The sequence below is a fragment of the Oryctolagus cuniculus genome, chromosome 2 (genome assembly GCF_964237555.1).
Source record: "Oryctolagus cuniculus chromosome 2, mOryCun1.1, whole genome shotgun sequence".
Taxonomy (NCBI): domain Eukaryota; kingdom Metazoa; phylum Chordata; class Mammalia; order Lagomorpha; family Leporidae; genus Oryctolagus; species Oryctolagus cuniculus.
This window is the reverse complement of record NC_091433.1, coordinates 64,619,112-64,637,107: the sequence shown is the minus strand read 5'-3', so window position 1 is coordinate 64,637,107 and position 17,996 is coordinate 64,619,112. Positions and strand designations below refer to the sequence as shown.

At 44.7% G+C, this 17,996-nt stretch overlaps 1 protein-coding gene across 13 annotated transcripts in view; it reads right to left on the bottom strand.

The window, feature by feature from the left end:
* TENM3 (teneurin transmembrane protein 3) overlaps positions 1–17,996 on the bottom strand; it is a 650,972-nt gene that overhangs the window by 26,026 nt on the left and 606,950 nt on the right. For all 13 annotated transcript variants that reach the window (XM_070068317.1, XM_051842575.2, XM_070068314.1 and 10 more), the window contains 3 exons: positions 17,342–17,574; positions 16,149–16,303; positions 14,561–15,435 (listed from right to left, as the gene is read on the bottom strand). In XM_070068317.1, the coding sequence (XP_069924418.1) occupies positions 14,561–15,435; positions 16,149–16,303; positions 17,342–17,574 (1,263 nt within the window). The remainder of the gene's footprint in view (positions 1–14,560; positions 15,436–16,148; positions 16,304–17,341; positions 17,575–17,996) is intronic.

The following is a 17,996-nucleotide window of genomic DNA, read 5'->3' as shown; positions in this document are numbered from 1 at the left end:
TCTCCATTCTGCTCGCCTGGGCTCAGCCTCCTAGCTTCAGATTCCTCCCGCAGCTGTTCTTCGCTGCTCTCGGCTGACCCCCTTCACAAAGGACTCTGGCTGGAAAAGACAAACCCCTCAGGCCCTCGCTGACCTCCTGCACTTTCGCTGATGGGATGCTCTTACTTGATGTGTATCTATTTGTTCATCTTTAATTTTGATTGCATTTTTTGCCTAGGCTTGCTGTTTTAGCCTTTGTGGTCTATTTTGAAATCTCTTTTTAAGTTGCCTGAGCGGTGGGATTACGGACAAATGCCCCAGAGTGAGTTGCAGCCTGTCATTCTCACTTGAAAATGCCCTATTCATCCTGACGTGAAGTCCTTCTCTTTCTCTCTTACAGAATGGAAAATCTCAGCTCTTCATTTTTCTTTCATAATGCTTCTCGGATATTTATCTTTCTATTCCCACAGTTGCCCTAGATAGTTAAAATGGTATACCTGCCTCTTCCCCATTACTCTCTGATAACCAAATTAATCTTCTGAAACACAATTAGAATCCTTCTCTGCTTAAATATCTTCAGTAGATCCTCAACTGAGAGAAAAATCGATTGACTGAGGCTGTTACCAACCCGATGTCAATACACTATGGAGATTGCAGATTTACTCAAGTGGAAGCAATTTGCATTTCTCAAAAACTTTAAGACTTGACAATGGCATTATTTATTGTCTTCACTGCTTCCTCCCAAAATGGTTTCTTTAATGAGCTTATTTTCTGCTTTTGAGGGAGATAAGTGTCACTCAAGCAGAGAAGCACTTGAGCCATGAAACCGTCACAGTTGTAACTTGGGAGCTGTGGGGCTACTCTGAGGAGTGACATGCCCCGAGTCCCTTCGGCCAATGGTCAGCGTCTAACAGCGATTCAGCTTGATATCAATTTGCTCCAAAAGATGAGCCCGATTGATGTATTTGCCCAAACACTGTTGGCAATGCCTTCCCACAAACTTCTGTCCTCTTCACTGCAGAAAATGTGTGGGAACCACGTGAATGTGTGTTTATCACGTGGACTGGGTTCTTCTGCCAAAGACAGGATACATGTTGGTTTGGGTACAAGTTGGAGGCCTCTGGATGAGATCAGTATTTGAATTTCGCCTTTCCTCATCTTCTCCAGGGCCATTCCAGGATTAGCCTGTTCAGACAACTACTTAGTGGAGTATCAGTTTACCACAGACTTGAATCACAGTGAGGGCGCCCATGGAAGACATACCTGGCCTGGTTTTCACTATCGCTCAGACACCCAGGGACAATCTTTGCTTCTACGTAACAGCTCCTTAGGTTCAAATTTGCTTGCACAATCAACAATAGCAACAAAATTCTCTCAATCTCTCCCTCTGTTATAGCAATGATTTTTGCCCAATGCTAATCCATAACAGCGTGCCATCGTGGTCCAACAGAACAAATTCCCAACCCTAGCATAACTACATACATGTGTATAAATCACTCCACAACCCCGTTTCCTGACGAAGGACGCGTGTGCTAACAGAAAAGACAGAACCGAACCTGATCTGAACTCGTGGCGATGGATCTGGAATCCACGTGATTTGGCACATGTCTACCAAAAGGTCTTACGTGTAAGTACTCTGGGAATGAGCTTGAGGTTTATGTGTTTTAACAGCCATCTCACAGAAAAAGCATACTTTCTGTGGACTCAGTAGCAATGTTTTCAGTAAGAAGTCCTCCAAAATCAGGTTCTAGGTAGAAAATGCAGGTGAGCAGAGCAGTCAGCTTCCTCCCCAGTCAGGGGCCACCTAGCACTCCGTCCACGGCTACCCACGTCCTGTGGGACATGGCACCTTGGAAAGTGCAACATAGGAAAGACAAAGGGAAATACTATTCCACGTGATTTCATCTCTAGTGCTGAAGGGGTCTTGATGAGAAAAGGGATGAGAATCTTATGGGGGGCAGTTAACACCAGTTTAAATTTCTTTGCTGCTGTTGCACTTGGTTGAGAGGTCTTGATGATGGAGCAGATTCTAACTTGTGCGTTGTTCTTTGAAACCAGAGAGGGTCGCGGTGTGCAAGCAAGCTGCTGTTTCTCCCCCACACTGCCCAGACACTCCCGACAGCGTGAGCCCAGAGGACAAGGACTTGGGCAGAGCTTTCCTCCCTCCTCTCCAGGCCGGCCCTTTGAACACTGAGCACGGTGATAGATGGCCACAGAAAGGAGACTTTTTTTTTTTTTTTTTTTTCCCCAAGGATCAAATTCAAGAAAAGTGACCCAGTGCCTCTTTCCTTCCATGGTCATTACCCCATCAGGGAGACCTGACCCAGCGATCTTGCTTCTGAAATTCCCAGGCCTGGAGATAAAGGCCCTCCAGAATGAGTCCCCGGGGGATGGATTCTGGGTTAGCCGTCTTGAGAAGGCAGCGCAGAGTAAAGCAGTCTTTGTTAATTGTTCAGTGGCGGCAGAAAGCTGACCTGAGTGGTACCGGTCTTCAGGTCCTGAAATACAGAACTGCTACTTCACTACTGGCCAGCGCCATCTTTGCTCTGTGCGATCTGTGAGCCAGGACTGTGCAGGCGCCACTCCGCCTGCACTGACTCCAGGGGCTCTGGAGAGAACAAACCTCGCCTCCTCTTTTGTCCCCTCCCTGTACTCTGGTGCTCTGCAGCCACACAAAGACCCATGCCCAGGAAATGGCTGCTGAGTGAGAGAGGACGAGGGCGGGGTGGGGTGGTGGGGGTTTAGGGGCTCACAGTACGTTGAAGAGAGTAAAAAGCAGGTGGCCCATTTGGAAAGGGCGATTTTCTTTATGAACTGCTGTTGCTACCACACACCCAAGTATTACTGAGGATACTAGGCTGGAGGGAAAGGCAACACAGCCCAGACTGAGCCAAGGGAGTGCCCCAGCTTCTGCTGCTTATTGTTCCTCCTTGGAATAAGCCCTGACGGGGGCCTAGGGGAAGCTGGGAGCAACAGCAGAAGCACAGATTTCTGGCGAGCAGGAAGACATTTTCAATTGCTAAGGGGCCTTTCCCTCTGTAGGTGAGGGCACAGAAGTCCAGAGAGGGGCTGTGACTTGCCCAAGAACACACAGGTAGGCTAAGTGACAAAATTCAGAAATCGGGACAGAGTCCCAGGTTTGCAGTTTAGTTCAGTGCCTTTTCCACCCAGCCTCGGTGCCTCTCAAAAAGAAAAGAGAGAAAGGCGCATCGAGGGATGAATGTCAGTGAGTTGGCCCGCTGAAGAGGATGAGAAAAAATAAGAGGAAAAACAGCAGGATTGGATAAGAAAATGTAGGATAAGGGAATATTGAGCCCAAAATATTCAAGGCATGAGAAGTAAAGATCTGAGCTCGGGCAGTTGAGGAGCCAAGGCAGTACAGAACAAAAAAAAGTGGCATCACGGCCAAGCCAGAGGCACAGGCGTGGCAGGCCACAGGGTCCAGCAGAAAGGGGTGCCCAGTCTGTGACCACAGCTCTCAGCTTTACCTGTGAGCCACGCGCGACTCCCGGCTGTGACGGAGACATGCACACATTTCCCCACTCACACCCAGTGTGGCTTCCTCCACACTCTCAGCTTCGGTTCTCTCAAAGGCCTCACGTCCGCCTCTCTCAAAGGGTTTCCTCCTAAATCCCAACCGGACGTTGTGGACCACGTGCTGGACTGCTGGATGGTCATTTCCAAGTCGATGTCCTCTTGTCTACCATCCTCTTCCCCCTGTATTTCCTCATCTCCTTAGCTCCCTGAACTGGGAAAACGGACACTCATCCGAGTTCCTCTCCCTCCCTCTTTTCCTGCAGTCACGCAGTGCCAGCTTCCCTGCAAATGCAGTGCCCGGCCCTGGTTCAGCCCTTCACTTCTTCACTAGATTTACTAGTTCCTTCCTGTGCTGTTTCCCTAACCGCTCACTCTCCTCCCTTAAATGCAATGCTCCCCCATGCGGCTCCTGGGACCGGGCCCGGCAGGCAGTCCAGCGTTCTGTCTGCCAGTACAAGGCCCGATCTGAGCACAGCTGTGACCCCCTCTTCTCCCTTCCGGTCTCATCTTCCTCATCCCCGCATGCATGCCAGCCCCTCATCACCTGGCCTGCGTGTTCTCCCCAAACCTGCTGGGCTCTGCTTCCCGAGTAAGCGCTTCCCTCTTGTCTGGAACACTCTGCCTCTTGGAGCCCACTTTCCTTCACATCCTCCGAGACTGAGCCTGCAAATGACCTCCGGGGAAGCCGGCCTGCCTCATCCCTGTCCCCGTGGTCAGCTGCAGCTGCAGCTCTCTCCACAGTCACCATTCTTCCAGCGGGGCTGGGGAACCTTTGTTCTGTCCAGCACCACTTACGTTTTATTCACAGCATTTGTGGGCCACACAACACCATCAACTTGAGATAAGGCCACTGTCGACTGCCTGAACTTCAAGTCCTGCCTGGATAGCCTTGGCAGGGTTAGACCAAACCACTGCCCCTGCGCCCGCCCTTCCCCACCCCTTAGTTACTTCTCTGCCTCCCCTAGGGGACTTCAACCTCCTTGAAAGGACGGAACATGCATCCTCCAGTGTCTAAAGGCCCGTCAGTCCCTGGCCAGTACGACACCCTGAGTGAGAGAATGGATGCAAGAGTGAATGAATGAATTCCAGGAAATGTGTGCGTAAACAGGAAATGTCTGACGACTAAAGGCACAGACAAAATTCCCGCCTTCTCAAAGCCTCACCAGCTTGAAACGATGCAATAATCTGCCAATCTGTTTTCCTTTTTAAGTGCTGCACTTAAAAGATGTGCATTATCGTCTGGGTGGCATAAATGCTCTTGGAAATAGTCCTCCGGGGAAGGGGGGGGGCTGGCGGTGTGGATCAGTCCCACGTATGTCTACCCTGCCAGTGTGAAGGCCTTGGAGTGAAGGGGATGGGATGTGCTTTACAAATGAAGTTTAACAAAAGAACGCTCTATTAAATTGCGATGAGGGATCCGTCAACGGCTCTTCAGTCGGATGTGCACATGCAGGTATGTGCAGGAAGATGAACTTCTGGGGGTAACCTTTCTCGTTTGCTCTAAATTATAAATAACCACTGTCTCCACTCACTCTGACCTTCCTTAGGTTTTAAAGGGTGAGTCATTCTGAGTATTTGCTGATTTCTCCAGCAGTGGTCTGATGCATTCAGATACTTGGCTGTTTTGCCCCTCCAGACTCTAACAGTCTTGACATCTTTTTTATGATTATTCCTCTATCCCATCTAGCTTAGAAACACTACCTCTGTGTACTTCCTTCTGATTTCACGTGGCGCTCATGCTGCCTTTATTAGAACTTGCTCCCTCTTTTCTAGGTTTGAAATAGAACGTCTTTCTTCTACCTGATGCTTGACTTCAGTTCGTCAATGGCTTAAATGAGTCGATTAATTGTTTCCTTTGAATAGACTACACCTCTTCCAGCCTTGGCTTGTGATACATCACTTTGTATTAAAGGCCCGGAGATCTTAATTCCTATCAGAGTCACATTCTCAAAATAGATTTTAAAGGGAAGAAAAAAGCTCAAGTTTTCAGACAAAGTGAGGAACTGGTATTTTTGTACCTCCCTGTTTCTCAGAAGCTTGAGAGATCTCACTGGAAGAATGAGATTCATCAAACGTTGGAATAATCTGAAAGCTGGGGACTCTGTTCTGAAGTGTGTGCGTGTGAGGGGTGGTGGCGGTGAGGGGCGGCGGTCTGCCTGGTGAGGACTGAGAGGCTGTGGTCTGCTGGGGAAGTGCCGCCCCCTACGCCAGCGGGGTGTCCGTTGCTGGGTGTCTGGTTGCACGTTTGCAACCGCCAGGACCCTGGAATGCGGACACCGGCCCTTCTGTGTGTTGAGCACCTCCCCAGCAGGCTGAGCACTGAGGGCGGCCAGGAGTGCGGCTGCTGCAGTGGCTTTTATTGTCATATCACAGGGATGAATCAGAGATGCCAAGATGCTCTAGAAAATAGCTCGTCGCCAATCTTCAGTTTGGTGATTGGAAAAAAAAAATTGAAAGTTGTCATGCAGTGGCTGTCAGTGTGCAAATGTCATGCGTTATTACCAATCATTTAAGATGGCTGGTGTCGTAACTCAGTCTTGGGATGACTCATATGAAAATCACTGTGTCGGGCAAGCTGATGACGCATGCAGCTGAGGCCATCAGACCATCTATCTAACTTCGACAGTTACGTAATTAGTTTAAAGAGGGAATCTGACACTTCTGGAAGCTGCATTTACTCCCTTTTTCACAGCCAGAGTGGGGAAAATGCTTGCCTCTGGAACATCCTCTCACTAAATGGAACGCACCGAAAGAGTTAAGGCAGCCTTGAAGCTATTGATACACTCCAAGGGCAAAGCCAATACACGGAGAAAATGACTGATCTGTTTTCCTATTTTTCTGGGATTCTTCAAGTAAGCTGAATTAACATATGATTTCCCCATTTCCCGTTCTCCTTTGAAACTTGGACAGATCTAATTATTTTTTAAAACTAGGCTGCAGAAGGGAATTGGAATAAATCAAGTATTAATAAAAGTATTGCCTTAATAGTGTTCAGGTTAATGTGTGAAATGTACAGCAGCTACTTTATTCAATTGCCTACACATTTTTTATGGATGTCCCTGGGAATACTCATTCTGTTAAAAATTTAAAGTAAAATTATTAAACAATTAAGCAAAAATGGAAATCAGCCTTAGAATTTTCCCATGCTTTCAAACGATCTGCTGATAAAAATCTCGTATAAATCCTTCTGGATGTCCTTTCTTTCCTCCATGAAGAAAGAAAAAGGAAAATGAAGGAGGGGAGCTGAGCATCTTTGTATGATAGGTGTTTATGAAATGGGTTGCTTAGGGATTTTTTTGTCTATTTATTTATTTTTTAAGATTTATTTATGGGACCAACGCTGTGGCATAGCAGGTTAAGTGGCTGCCTGCAGCACTTGTGTCCTATAGGCACATTGGTTCGAATCCCAGCCGTTCCACTTCTGATCCAGCTCCTTGCTAATGCATCTGGGAAAGCAGCGGAAGATGGCCCAAGTTCTTGGGCCCTTGTACCCTCGTGGGAAACCTGGATGAAACTCTTGGCTTTGGCCTGGCCCAGCAGTAGCCGTTGTGGCCATTTGGGGAATGAGCCAGAAGATGGAAGACCTCTCTCTCTGCCTCTGTGTTGCTCTCTGTAACTCTGCCTTTCAAACAGATAAGTAAATCTTTCTAACTAACTGTTGAGTTAGCCTTCTTATCTCTGAACTCCCCTTCTGTTGACTTTCATTCATAACGCTACGAACTGACCACATTCATAGCGGATGCTGGTGTTGTGGGTGGCAGCTTAGTCCCCTGTGCCTCAGAGTCAGCTCTGACTGCATAGTTCTGAAAGCAGGTTAGGGTAGAATAACAATGACGCTGTTTCAGTGCCTGAGTGTTTAGGATTGGGTGTCAGGAGCCTGTCAAAGGAGAGGACAGCCTCTCAGGTCACGAGGAAGATGCCTCCATAAATCTTGGCACATCCGAAGCCATTATAGTGATACCCAGGTGAGAAACCCAGCATAGCACAGCTGTCAGGCCATTTACATGTGATTCAGTGTCGGCAAACACGGACACATCTTTTCTAATTTGGAATAATTACCACTGAGTTTTCCTACAATCTCTGTGCTTCTGGCACACTGCATGGAATTTGACGTTTGTCTTAGGTGCAGCGCAAGTAGTATTTAGTCTGCCTGTCTCCCTCCTCTGAGACCCTCTCTCTGATCTTCTCCTAGCTGTATCAGAACGGATGTTAGTGGGAATCATGGGTTTGCCATGGGCACAGAGTTAAGTTCATTATACAGAAATGGCTCAAAAGCTCATTCTGAAATTGCAAAGCTTGAATGAGGGACAATAAAGCACCCAAATGAGAAGCTAGAGACCCATATACACCTACATAAGTGTGGAAAAGCTGAAACTCATTTATTTGCTCTGTGAATCTGAATATAGCTCACAAAAGATCACAGAGTCAGCTCCACAGATACAGAGCTGTGAATATGCAAAGTCCCAAAAAAAGAAAAACTGCCGTCGCCAGGCTGCCGGTATGCATGTCCACAGCAGCCGGAGTTCAGAGCTTTTATTCATGTTGTCTTCTTTAACCAGACACAAGAGCCTGTAGATATGCCCAGACGGTTAGCATTTTATGTGGGTAAGTAAGCAGAGAGCTGCGAAATGCCATTTACTATTAAATAATTTATTCTATGGCTCATTCAATACACTGGAGTTGCTTTTGTGTGCATTCAAGTAGAAGAACTGTGGTTTCATTTTGGGTATGAACTTTTTAAATAATACATTTTTAGCAGGTGAGAACTTTTTGGTCTCCCTCGAGTTACTTCAGCTAAGGAATTGTAATGTGTGGCAACTGTTTTCAAGAGGTGGGAAGAGTGGTATAGAAGAGGCCCCAATACTGAGTGAAGAGAGACACTGTCTTTCGGTGTCATCACTCCAGGGGACCCCATTAACTAGCTGCATGGCCTCTCTACTGCCTAGCAAGTCAACAGAAGGGGAGTTCAGAGATAAGAAGGCTAACTCAGCAGTGACACATAACTAGCTCACGAAACATGTTAGTCTACCTTGGTGATTTCAAAGCTGAGTTGAAACTTTCTGATAACCTGCTGTAGTCTTCTTGTTATACCATCCAGGAACATGTCTACTAGTCACTTCGCTAATAGATCATGACAGGTACATAACAATTGCAAGGAGAAAGGAGGAAAATGGCTGCCAAGAAGGTAGTATCTCTAGATTTTGAAATGAAAGTTGTCCAGTGCATGAAAAATCACCCATGTGTCCTAAAGACTCACTCTACCTACTTTGTTTACTTAATGATTTACTTATTTGCTGAGAGAGAGGGGGAGAGACAGAATGCAACTGATCTTCCATCTGCTGGTTTATTCCCCAAATGGTTGCAATACCTAGATCTGGGCCAGGCTGAAGACAGGAGCCAGGAACTCCATTTGGGTCTCTCACATGGGTGGCAGGGGCCCAAGTGCTTGGACTGTAATTCACTGCCCTTCTGGGCACATGAGCAAGGAGCTGGATCAGAAGTGGAGCAGCTGGGACTCAACCAGGCTGCCTGCGTCTCAAGTGGCTGGCTTAACCTGCTCAGCCACACAGCTGGCCTGACCCCACCTCCTTTGTTGTTGACTGATAAGGACTTCAAGATAGAATCAGGTTTTCTTTTTGTAGATCAACATCTCTCTTTCAGATTTATTTATTTATTTGAAAACGTTATAGAGAGAAGGAGAGACAGAAAATGTGCTTCCATCTGTTGGTTCACCCCCCAAATGACCACAACAGCCAGGGCTGGGCCAGGCTGAAGCCAGGAGCTTCATGGGAGTCTTCTGCATGGGTGCAGGCGCCCAAGCACTTGGGCCATTTTCCACTGCTTTCCTGGTGCATTAGCAGGGAGCTGGGGCAGAAGCAGGGCAGCCAGGACTCCAAATGGTGCCTGTAGGGGATGCCAGCATTGCAGGTGGTGGCTTAACCTGCTATGCCATAACGCCGACAACACTGGCCCTGTAGAATCCTCTCTGATATGAGGTACAATACACTTTAAATGTATTTGTGTTTTTCTGTTTTTACTCTTTAATGTCAACATTTCAGAATAAAGTGCTGTTGTGGAATGAGAAGGCCATGCCAAGATGGCTGTTGGCAAGCGAGCGTCAGTTACTCAGGAATGGCTTTGAAACCCGCCTGGCAACAGACTGTGATTGGTTAGGGCCCAGACCACCCCTTGACCGGATTGGCTGTTTTGGCTACATAAGCTGTTGTAGCAACTGACATAAATGAGTCTGCGGGCTGCTCGCCTCAGGCCTTTCACCTGACTCCCGGGGTCTGTGTGGTGACTCCGCGCCTCTTGTCCCCACCACGCTCCTCCTCTCAGGAACGAATCCACAGCAACAAAGTGCTATTAATATGAAGTCACTTTTCTTGGTTTAATTATTTGAGATCAACTGAGGAAGTCTTTATATGTTTGCTCACTTTCCTTTGATTTATAATCTTTGGTAAATATATTAAAATCAACATAAAAATGGGAACTGTTAATATCTTCAGCATGAATTTATTGGTACAGAGGTTTGAATATACCAGAAGGCAAGAGAGCATTTATATGGCATTCTTTCAGTGGAACCTTGGCAAGAGGAGGCTATGGGTTTTATAAGATTGTTTTTTATACATCTTCATCTGTCTACATCTTTGGATTATTCCTCTATTCCTTCATTCAGCAAGTAGTTACTGGGAACGTTATATGAGAAAGTTCATGGAAAACTAAGAGATAAGCTTATTTTGGTACAAAAAGTTGTGAAATCCATGTATGCGTGGGATCTTTAAAAATTCATGGAAATGCATATTATGAAAAAACTACGCTGGATTTCAAACATTTTTTGCACCCGAATAAACTTACCTTTTCCTTCCATTTTTTTGAAGTGGCCTCGTATAGGTACTGCAACATTCCTGTAGTTAAGGGAGCCCACAAAGATAAGGAAACAGTTTGCATTTTATAGAATATGTTCACATTTCATTTGGTATTCACCCCAATATGGCAACATGCAAACGGTACACTACAGTCTGTAGTAACAAAAAATGAAAAAAGGGGAGGTGTAATTTGAGCTAATTCTCTTTTAAAATTGCTTCAGAAGGAACTCTGGCAACTGTGTTTCTATCAGCATACCAGTTTTTTGTTTTAAGTGTTTTCCCATCTATTTCTATCCCATAAAAGCTTTAATCTCAAGGGTTATTTCACTAGGCTCCTAGGATGCTAGCCACAGATAGATGGGAATTGGGCTGAAAAGTTTAAGTTCTGTGCAAGGCATTTATGCAGAAAGGTGATAACAGAGCCAGTATCAGCTCAAGGGCCTGGTGCCATGGAAGTTAGAGAAAACTGGTGGTTTCTAGTTGGCAATGGTGATTTCTTTTTTTTCCCCACAAGCTCGTATGTTTTCGGCAAAAATCTGGCCACTGTCAAACTTATTAAATTTTCGTTATGAATCTACCACATACCCTTACTAAACCAGACATACAGTGCCACAAAACTATGAAGGGAAAATATTACAGATCCATGCTAATATTATGGGAGTCAGCCAGCTCACCAAGAATACAAAGGTCTGACGGGGATTCAGAGGCCCTGAAGCCACACCCACATCAGGACCCACTGCACAGAGGCTGATGTGCAGATGCTGATGAGCGGGGAAAGCAGTGGAGGTTGCCCAACTTACACGCTGAGACTTGCGCATGAGCTGCTCTGACAGGACAGAGGGCGGCTCTGGAGGCGCTGCCTGACGATGGCCGCCCCCCTCCTCTGGGGCACTTCCTTTCCAATGTGTGTTAACGTTCCTGACCCTTGGAAGAGGCAAACCTGTGCTCTGTCACAGCCACATTCTAAGAATGTGTGCAAAGAAAAGAAAAATGACCATTTGTCATTCTGACATGCTGGTTCTGATCCCCTGGGTTAAGTCCTCTATTTTAATGCATTCTTGCAAAATACATGAATATTCCTTAGACATTTTTGGGAGGTCTTTTCTGAAAATATCTAGAGGAAAATGAATAGAAGCACTGCTTTTTAAAAAAAAATAACAATATTTTGGCTAATTTTATTAGAAATTTTTTCAAACACTGGTTTGTTAATCCAGTATATTCATTATATATTTTATAAAATTGTGTTCTATTTGGAAAAAATATTTTAATTATGGTTTTTGGACTCATCACCTTTAATGTAATGACAGATATACTTTAATGAGTTTGTACTAGTGAATATGATTCTGATTTGTTTCAATTACTTAAGACCTTCCCTTTAAAATGATGCCTTCCAGATGTCCTAAACAGCACTCTGGCCTCAGAATCAGCCCTTAAGGCATTCGGATCTGGCTGAAGACCCCATGAGAGTATTTTAGGCATGGAATGCCAAGACACTCTGGCAAACAACAACAACAACAAAACCCTAAATGAAAGATCTCTGCGAGTGAGATCCCAGTGGAAAGAACGGGCCATCAAAGGAGGTACCTTTCTCTGAAGGGAGGAGAGAACTTCCACTTTGACTATGACCCTGTCTAAATAAGATTGGAGTCAGCAAACTCAAAAGGCTTCCATAGCCTTGGCAACTCATGACAAGAGCCTAGGGTGATTAAACAACAGTGTCAGTTGTTAACAACAGGAGTCACTGTGCACTTACTCCTCATGTAGGATCTCTGTCCTTAATGTGTTGCCCAATGTGAATTAGTGCTATAACTAGTACTCAAACAGTACTCTATACTTTGTGTTTCTGTGTGGGTGCAAACTGTTGAAATCTTTATTTAGTAAGAGTTGATCTTCTGGGGCTGGCGCTGCGGCTCAATAGGCTAATCCTCTGCCTAGCGGTGCCAGCACAACGGGTTCTAGTCCCGGTTGGGGTGACGGATTCTGTCCCAGTTGCCCCTCTTCCAGGCCAGCTGTCTGCTATGGCCCGGGAGTGCAGTGGAGGATGGCCCAAGAGCTTGGGCCCTGCACCCCATGGGAGACCAGGAGAAGCACCTGGCTCCTGCCATCGGATCAGCGCGGTGCGCCGGCCGCAGAGCGCTGGCCGCGGCAGCCATTGGAGGGTGAACCAATGGCAAAGGAAGACCTTTCTCTCTGTCTCTCTCTCACTGTCCACTCTGCCTGTCAAAAAAAAAAAAAAAAAAAAAGAGTTGATCTTCTGTATATAAAGATAATTGAAAATGAACCTTGATGTGAATGGAATGGGAGAGGGAAGCCATTGTAATCCATAAGCTGTACTTTGGAATTTTATATTTGTTAGATTAAAAAAAAATGATGCCTTCCCATTATATTCACAAGGTTGGCTTGCCAACCCAACCCTTACTTTAGCCATCCTGCTGATTCCTGTCTGAGTGAGAAAGCCTTGGAAGGTATCTGTTAGAAAAAATAATAGCACACAAAGACCTGTATTTGCAGTAAGAGTAAAAAATCCCAACTAGTTTATGCTATCCCATATCAACTCTACCAAGTAGAGGATCCTTTTCCCTAACTTTCCAAATTTGATTCAAAATTCATCTGTAGGTCGTGAGGAAACCAGTGTATCCGTTGCAAGAAGTTCATGGGTCAGCAGCAGCCTGCACCATGAACTTCGGTGCAGTGTCAATTTCCAAGAACAAATAAGGGCGCATTCAAAAGTGGCCCATGGAGCAGGCCTTCAGTTCTAGACTATTCAGAAAACTTAATTCTCTATTTTCCCCCCTGCTTTCAACTAAACTGAAACCCTACCAATGCCACCATCAATTCCTGAAGATCTTAAAAATCAGAGCAGCTCTCCTGGCCAGTCTCATCTGATGGTGGCACTTTCCCTGTGGTCTTTTTGCCTCTTTGGCAACCTAGCCTGCTATCACTTTGAAAATGGTGCAAAGAAGTGCTTTCCATTAACTTCCAATTTATTCCTTTCCTATTGCGATCCTAAAATGAGCAAAAGGAATGTCAAGAACAGAATTTTAATGTCATACAACTGAAAAGGTTTGTTCCTCCGACAAAATCATGCTGCTGGGTAACATTCATTTTATTAAAAGGGAGTCTGTCAAAGAAGAAAAGCAATTCAAGCTACAGGAGAACTATGCTTTATGTATAAGATCCATTCCAGAAAAGTTGTGCAGAAAATATTTGTATATTGAATCAGTTTTTCTTCTGACTTTCATTATAATTTTAGAGGTGTGCTCCTACAGAAAATACTTTCGCCTCAGCATCTCATTGTAAAAAAATCACACCAAGGAGCTCAATATTCATTTCAAGGACTATTTTGCATTTGTCAACATGCCATCTCTGTTCATCTAATTTCCCCTCATGGCTTGTGCAATGCTAGTCAAGTGAACAAGCAATTAAAAATGATTTTACACATGCACTCCTTGCCAAGCACACACACCATGATCTATACAAAGGCTAATTTTCATTTCATCCCCGCTGACCTCACAAAACGTGACTATTCAGAGCGGGCCTGGCCTGGCCTGGGCCTCCACCCCGCCTATTTGTTAGAAAACCTTTGCTCCATGAGCCTCAGACCTTTCCCATGCTTTCAATGGCGACCAGCAATTCCTGATGTGCACTTGGTTGTAAGGTTCTTTTTAGGGCAGTTGAGCTTCTCCAATAACTGATTATAAAACAGTAAGCCTGTCTTTTTGATAAGAACAGTGTGTCTAGTACCAACGGAATCAGCAGAGTTCACTAAAAATGTTTACAGAGTTTCTCCAATAAAAGCTCCACATCACAGCTTTAGCAAGTGAGCAAATCCAAGCTCAAAGGATTCATGCTTAAAACCAAGGTAACTAGTATGTTACTTGGAGTGGTTGCTGCCGATAAACGAGGTCTGTGTGAAGTAAAAATGTTAATCCTTAGGCAGGGTGGATTTACCATGATGCTAATTCAGATTTCCAGGTTTCTCACCTGTAAGTCTGTCTGAATCTCCTAATTTTGTCATCTTTTTCAGAAAGAGGGACCCAAACAAAAATTACAGGAGCTTTAGGCTCTCAAAAAAAAAAACCTGGACTCTTCTGGCCTTGAAGAGGATACTTTTTACTATAGACTACAGCATTACGCCACAGTATTTTATGACCACAGAATTTTCATGTACTTACTCAAAAAATGTTGTCCATCCAGTTTCGTCACTTTTCGTGGCTAACAGGCCACTGTTGCCATGGTAAGTAAACAAAACTAATTCCAGTCCTTGGGCAGTCATGCTTTTCAAACATCCATTTGTTCCTATTGTCAACCATATCACTTGGTTATCCGGAGACACCACTCGAACAGGCATCCGATTCGGGTCCCTTCTGATTCTAAGAGTATTGCCATTGCTGTCTGTCACAGCGGTGATATCATTGTCGTTGCTGTAGCTGAAATTGTACAGGTAGTCGCCGGTGACTAAGCTTACGGTATACTGGTGAGTACCGTTGATGTCAAAGATGTAGAGCTCCTGATCCGTGGGAGAGGCGACTTCATAGAAGCTCATCGAGTTCAGCAGAGGCTTATTCTTGGACACGGCTCGGATCCGGATGTTCCCCAGGTCGGCGATATACAGTGTGCCGTCCGGGGAAGCTGCTAGGGAGGACGGAGCATTGAGTTTGGCATCTTTGGCATAGCCATCTCCGCTCTGGTAACAGTCACAGTTGGCATCGTTTTTGCAGTCGCACTCTGAAGGTATTCCAGCCACCAAGGAGATTTCCCCATCCGTTGTGACCTGCCGTATTCGGTTAATTTTCTTTTCGTCCGTCTCAGTAATGTACAGGACCCCGCTGTAGGACACAGCAATGGCAGTGGCTGATTCCAGGGTCGTCTGCACAGCATGCTTCCCCACAGGGTATTCCACTCCGGGAACCTGACAGTGCATGGGCCGCCCAGCAGCGATGCGAACTTGACGGTTTTCAGTGATCTGTAACACCACGTTATTATCCAGGACATAAATGGAGTTATCCATAGGGTTAATGGCTAGGTCAGTGGGCCACTCCAGACGCACCTTAGCACAAGGAGAAATGGTCTGGTTAGTCAGTTACTGCACTCCAGTTAATTTGCCAGAAGAGTAAATTAGACCTTTCAAGGAAATGAGCTTTGCTTTGATAAACTGTTTTAAATCTAAATATTTTGAATGGAGACAAATGGCAGAAATAACATTTTATTAGAAAAAAATGCAGCTAACTGAAAGATTTGCTAGTTAAAGCCAAACAGCAAATGAACCTCTAAGTAGCGAGTCAACAGACATCAATGAGATAGGAACACATATGAGAATGTTCTCGATAGCAGTAATAAACACCAAATGTCGGGGTTTCCTAGGTTATGAGCACATTAGTATTCTGTTGTGTTTTTAGTCAAGCCAACAGCAGAGTTCCTAATGCTATGGATGGGTCTCTTGGGACTAATCGTGGCGGGTTCTCTCCACAGCTGAAGGAGCTCATGCAAAGGTTAGAGTGAAGGTGGTGTGGTCTTCTGGAGCATCTGCATGCGGCTGCTTTCCTGGTGTTGAGCTACAAGTGCTTAGGGCTTCTTACGTGTTGATTGTCCTGGATCTCCCTGACTTCACCAAGTACAGGATTACAGGGGAAGGCAACTCTTTCCCAGCAGCTTTGTCCTAACCACTGGCACACACTATCTGTGCGGTTTCATATGGAGCCGTCACAGTGTACTGACATAGTCAGAAGAAAAGCAAACAGTTCAGCTTCGTATTTTCACTACCTGGCTGATGTGCATGCTCGTGTCACATGTTAAAGGTCTGGCTGACGTCAGATCGTTGGAGCCCAGCAGAGTTGATATGATGCCGTTCTGATCCACTTTTCTAATCATGGTTCCGTCAACAAAGTAGATCAGTCCATTCTTATCAATCGCCATTCCTTTTTCCAAGAGAAGGAAGTGTTAGTAATTTTTTAAAACATTAATTTTGATCACACAGTTGGGCCCATCACTAAACGCAACACTGAGGCCTAGCGATCACATGGATTACAGGGAGCGGGTAGGGCTGCCAACTACAAATGCTTTTGGAAAAAATCAGCATAGGCGTTTATAAATACCATTAAATTTAAACTGCACTAAAGAAAGAATCCAGATTTGAAAGACCCTTCAAATAGTGTATGAATCACATCAGTAGTACCTGTATGTTTCAAATTTAAGATTATGTTTATATAATGTTATGGCCTATAAATTATAGAAACAAGCTGAAATTCTGCTACAGTGAACTTTAGTAATGATATTCTTCCAACAAAAGTAGATCCAAGCCAAGGTTAGTGTTTTCTTGACTTTGTTAAAATGAAATTTGCTAATATGAATAATTCAGTACAACAAATGCTTGTTTCCAGTCCTTGTTCATATAAGAGTTACTGGTATGATTAAAAAACATTGTAATAAACAGCATAAACAGGAGCAAGGAGTCAGTCCTGGCTAGTTTAAAAGCCTTTCTCAGACAGAATTTTAGCCCTAGTTACCTCCAAAAATTCCTCCCAGCAAGCATTTTTCTCATGGCACAGAAATAAAAGTATAACAGCAACAAAGTGGGTGAGGGCTAACAGGGTTGCTTAGTTTTAAAGAGGCCTGGGACTCAGTCATGACAAAGAAATTCCAGGACAATGAAAGAATGTGAATACTTCCTTGAAGTTTAACAAGATGTGACCTGAATAATATAGTTTCCTCATTCTTTGCAAAGTTGAAAAATATGATGATGATTAACAAAATGCCAAGAACCTGATATTTACTGTAAAATCAAGTTAGGATTCTAGCACTTTCTTGCTAAATGGCTTTTAAAAAACACTAGATGTAAAACAGCTTTCCAGAACAGAGTTGAAGGGAAAATGTTAGACTCAGCATTAACTACAACTGGATTGCTAACTTTTGTTTGTTTCATAAAAAGAAATACTCAGATTGACAACCATCAGTACCTTTGGGACTCATAAGCGTTGCTTCCACCGCCTTCCCTCCATCCCCACATCTGGCTTCATCAAATGGGAGGCACTGCTCTCCGGTTCCTGCAACCACTTCTGCATTTTTAGTCAAGTCTTTGGCTCCTGTAAGTGACTTTGGGCGATAAATTCTTCGGGTGTTAGTGTCAGAAACGTACAAATCTCCTGTGACTGGATCAGTCGCAAGGTAGTATCTATGGGCTGGGTTACTGCTGTAAAAGGATCAGACATAAGCATCGCATGAGGTGACTGCCAATACCCAGAGGCAAATATACAAGCAAAATAAAACAGATCAGGAGATGCTGGTCCCAACCCACGACCAAAGGTTGGGAGAAAAAAAAGGTGTATTTAATAAGGATTTCAAAGAATATGATCACAGGTAGGAAGTCTCTGATACTGCTGTTTTCCTTTCTTTCTTGATGATTCAACCACCTATTAACAAACATCTTAAAAATAACTGCCACTCGAAGGGAATACACTTAAAGCCTAAAACAAAGTAGCACGGTCTCTCCATCTTTCTGGCTCAATGCAAAGCCACAAGTAAGCTGCCCTTGAGTGACAGACATTTCTATCAGGGGAAGGATGTCTCTACTGCATTCTCTAGAGAGATGTGACAACTACTTGCTGTACTCAT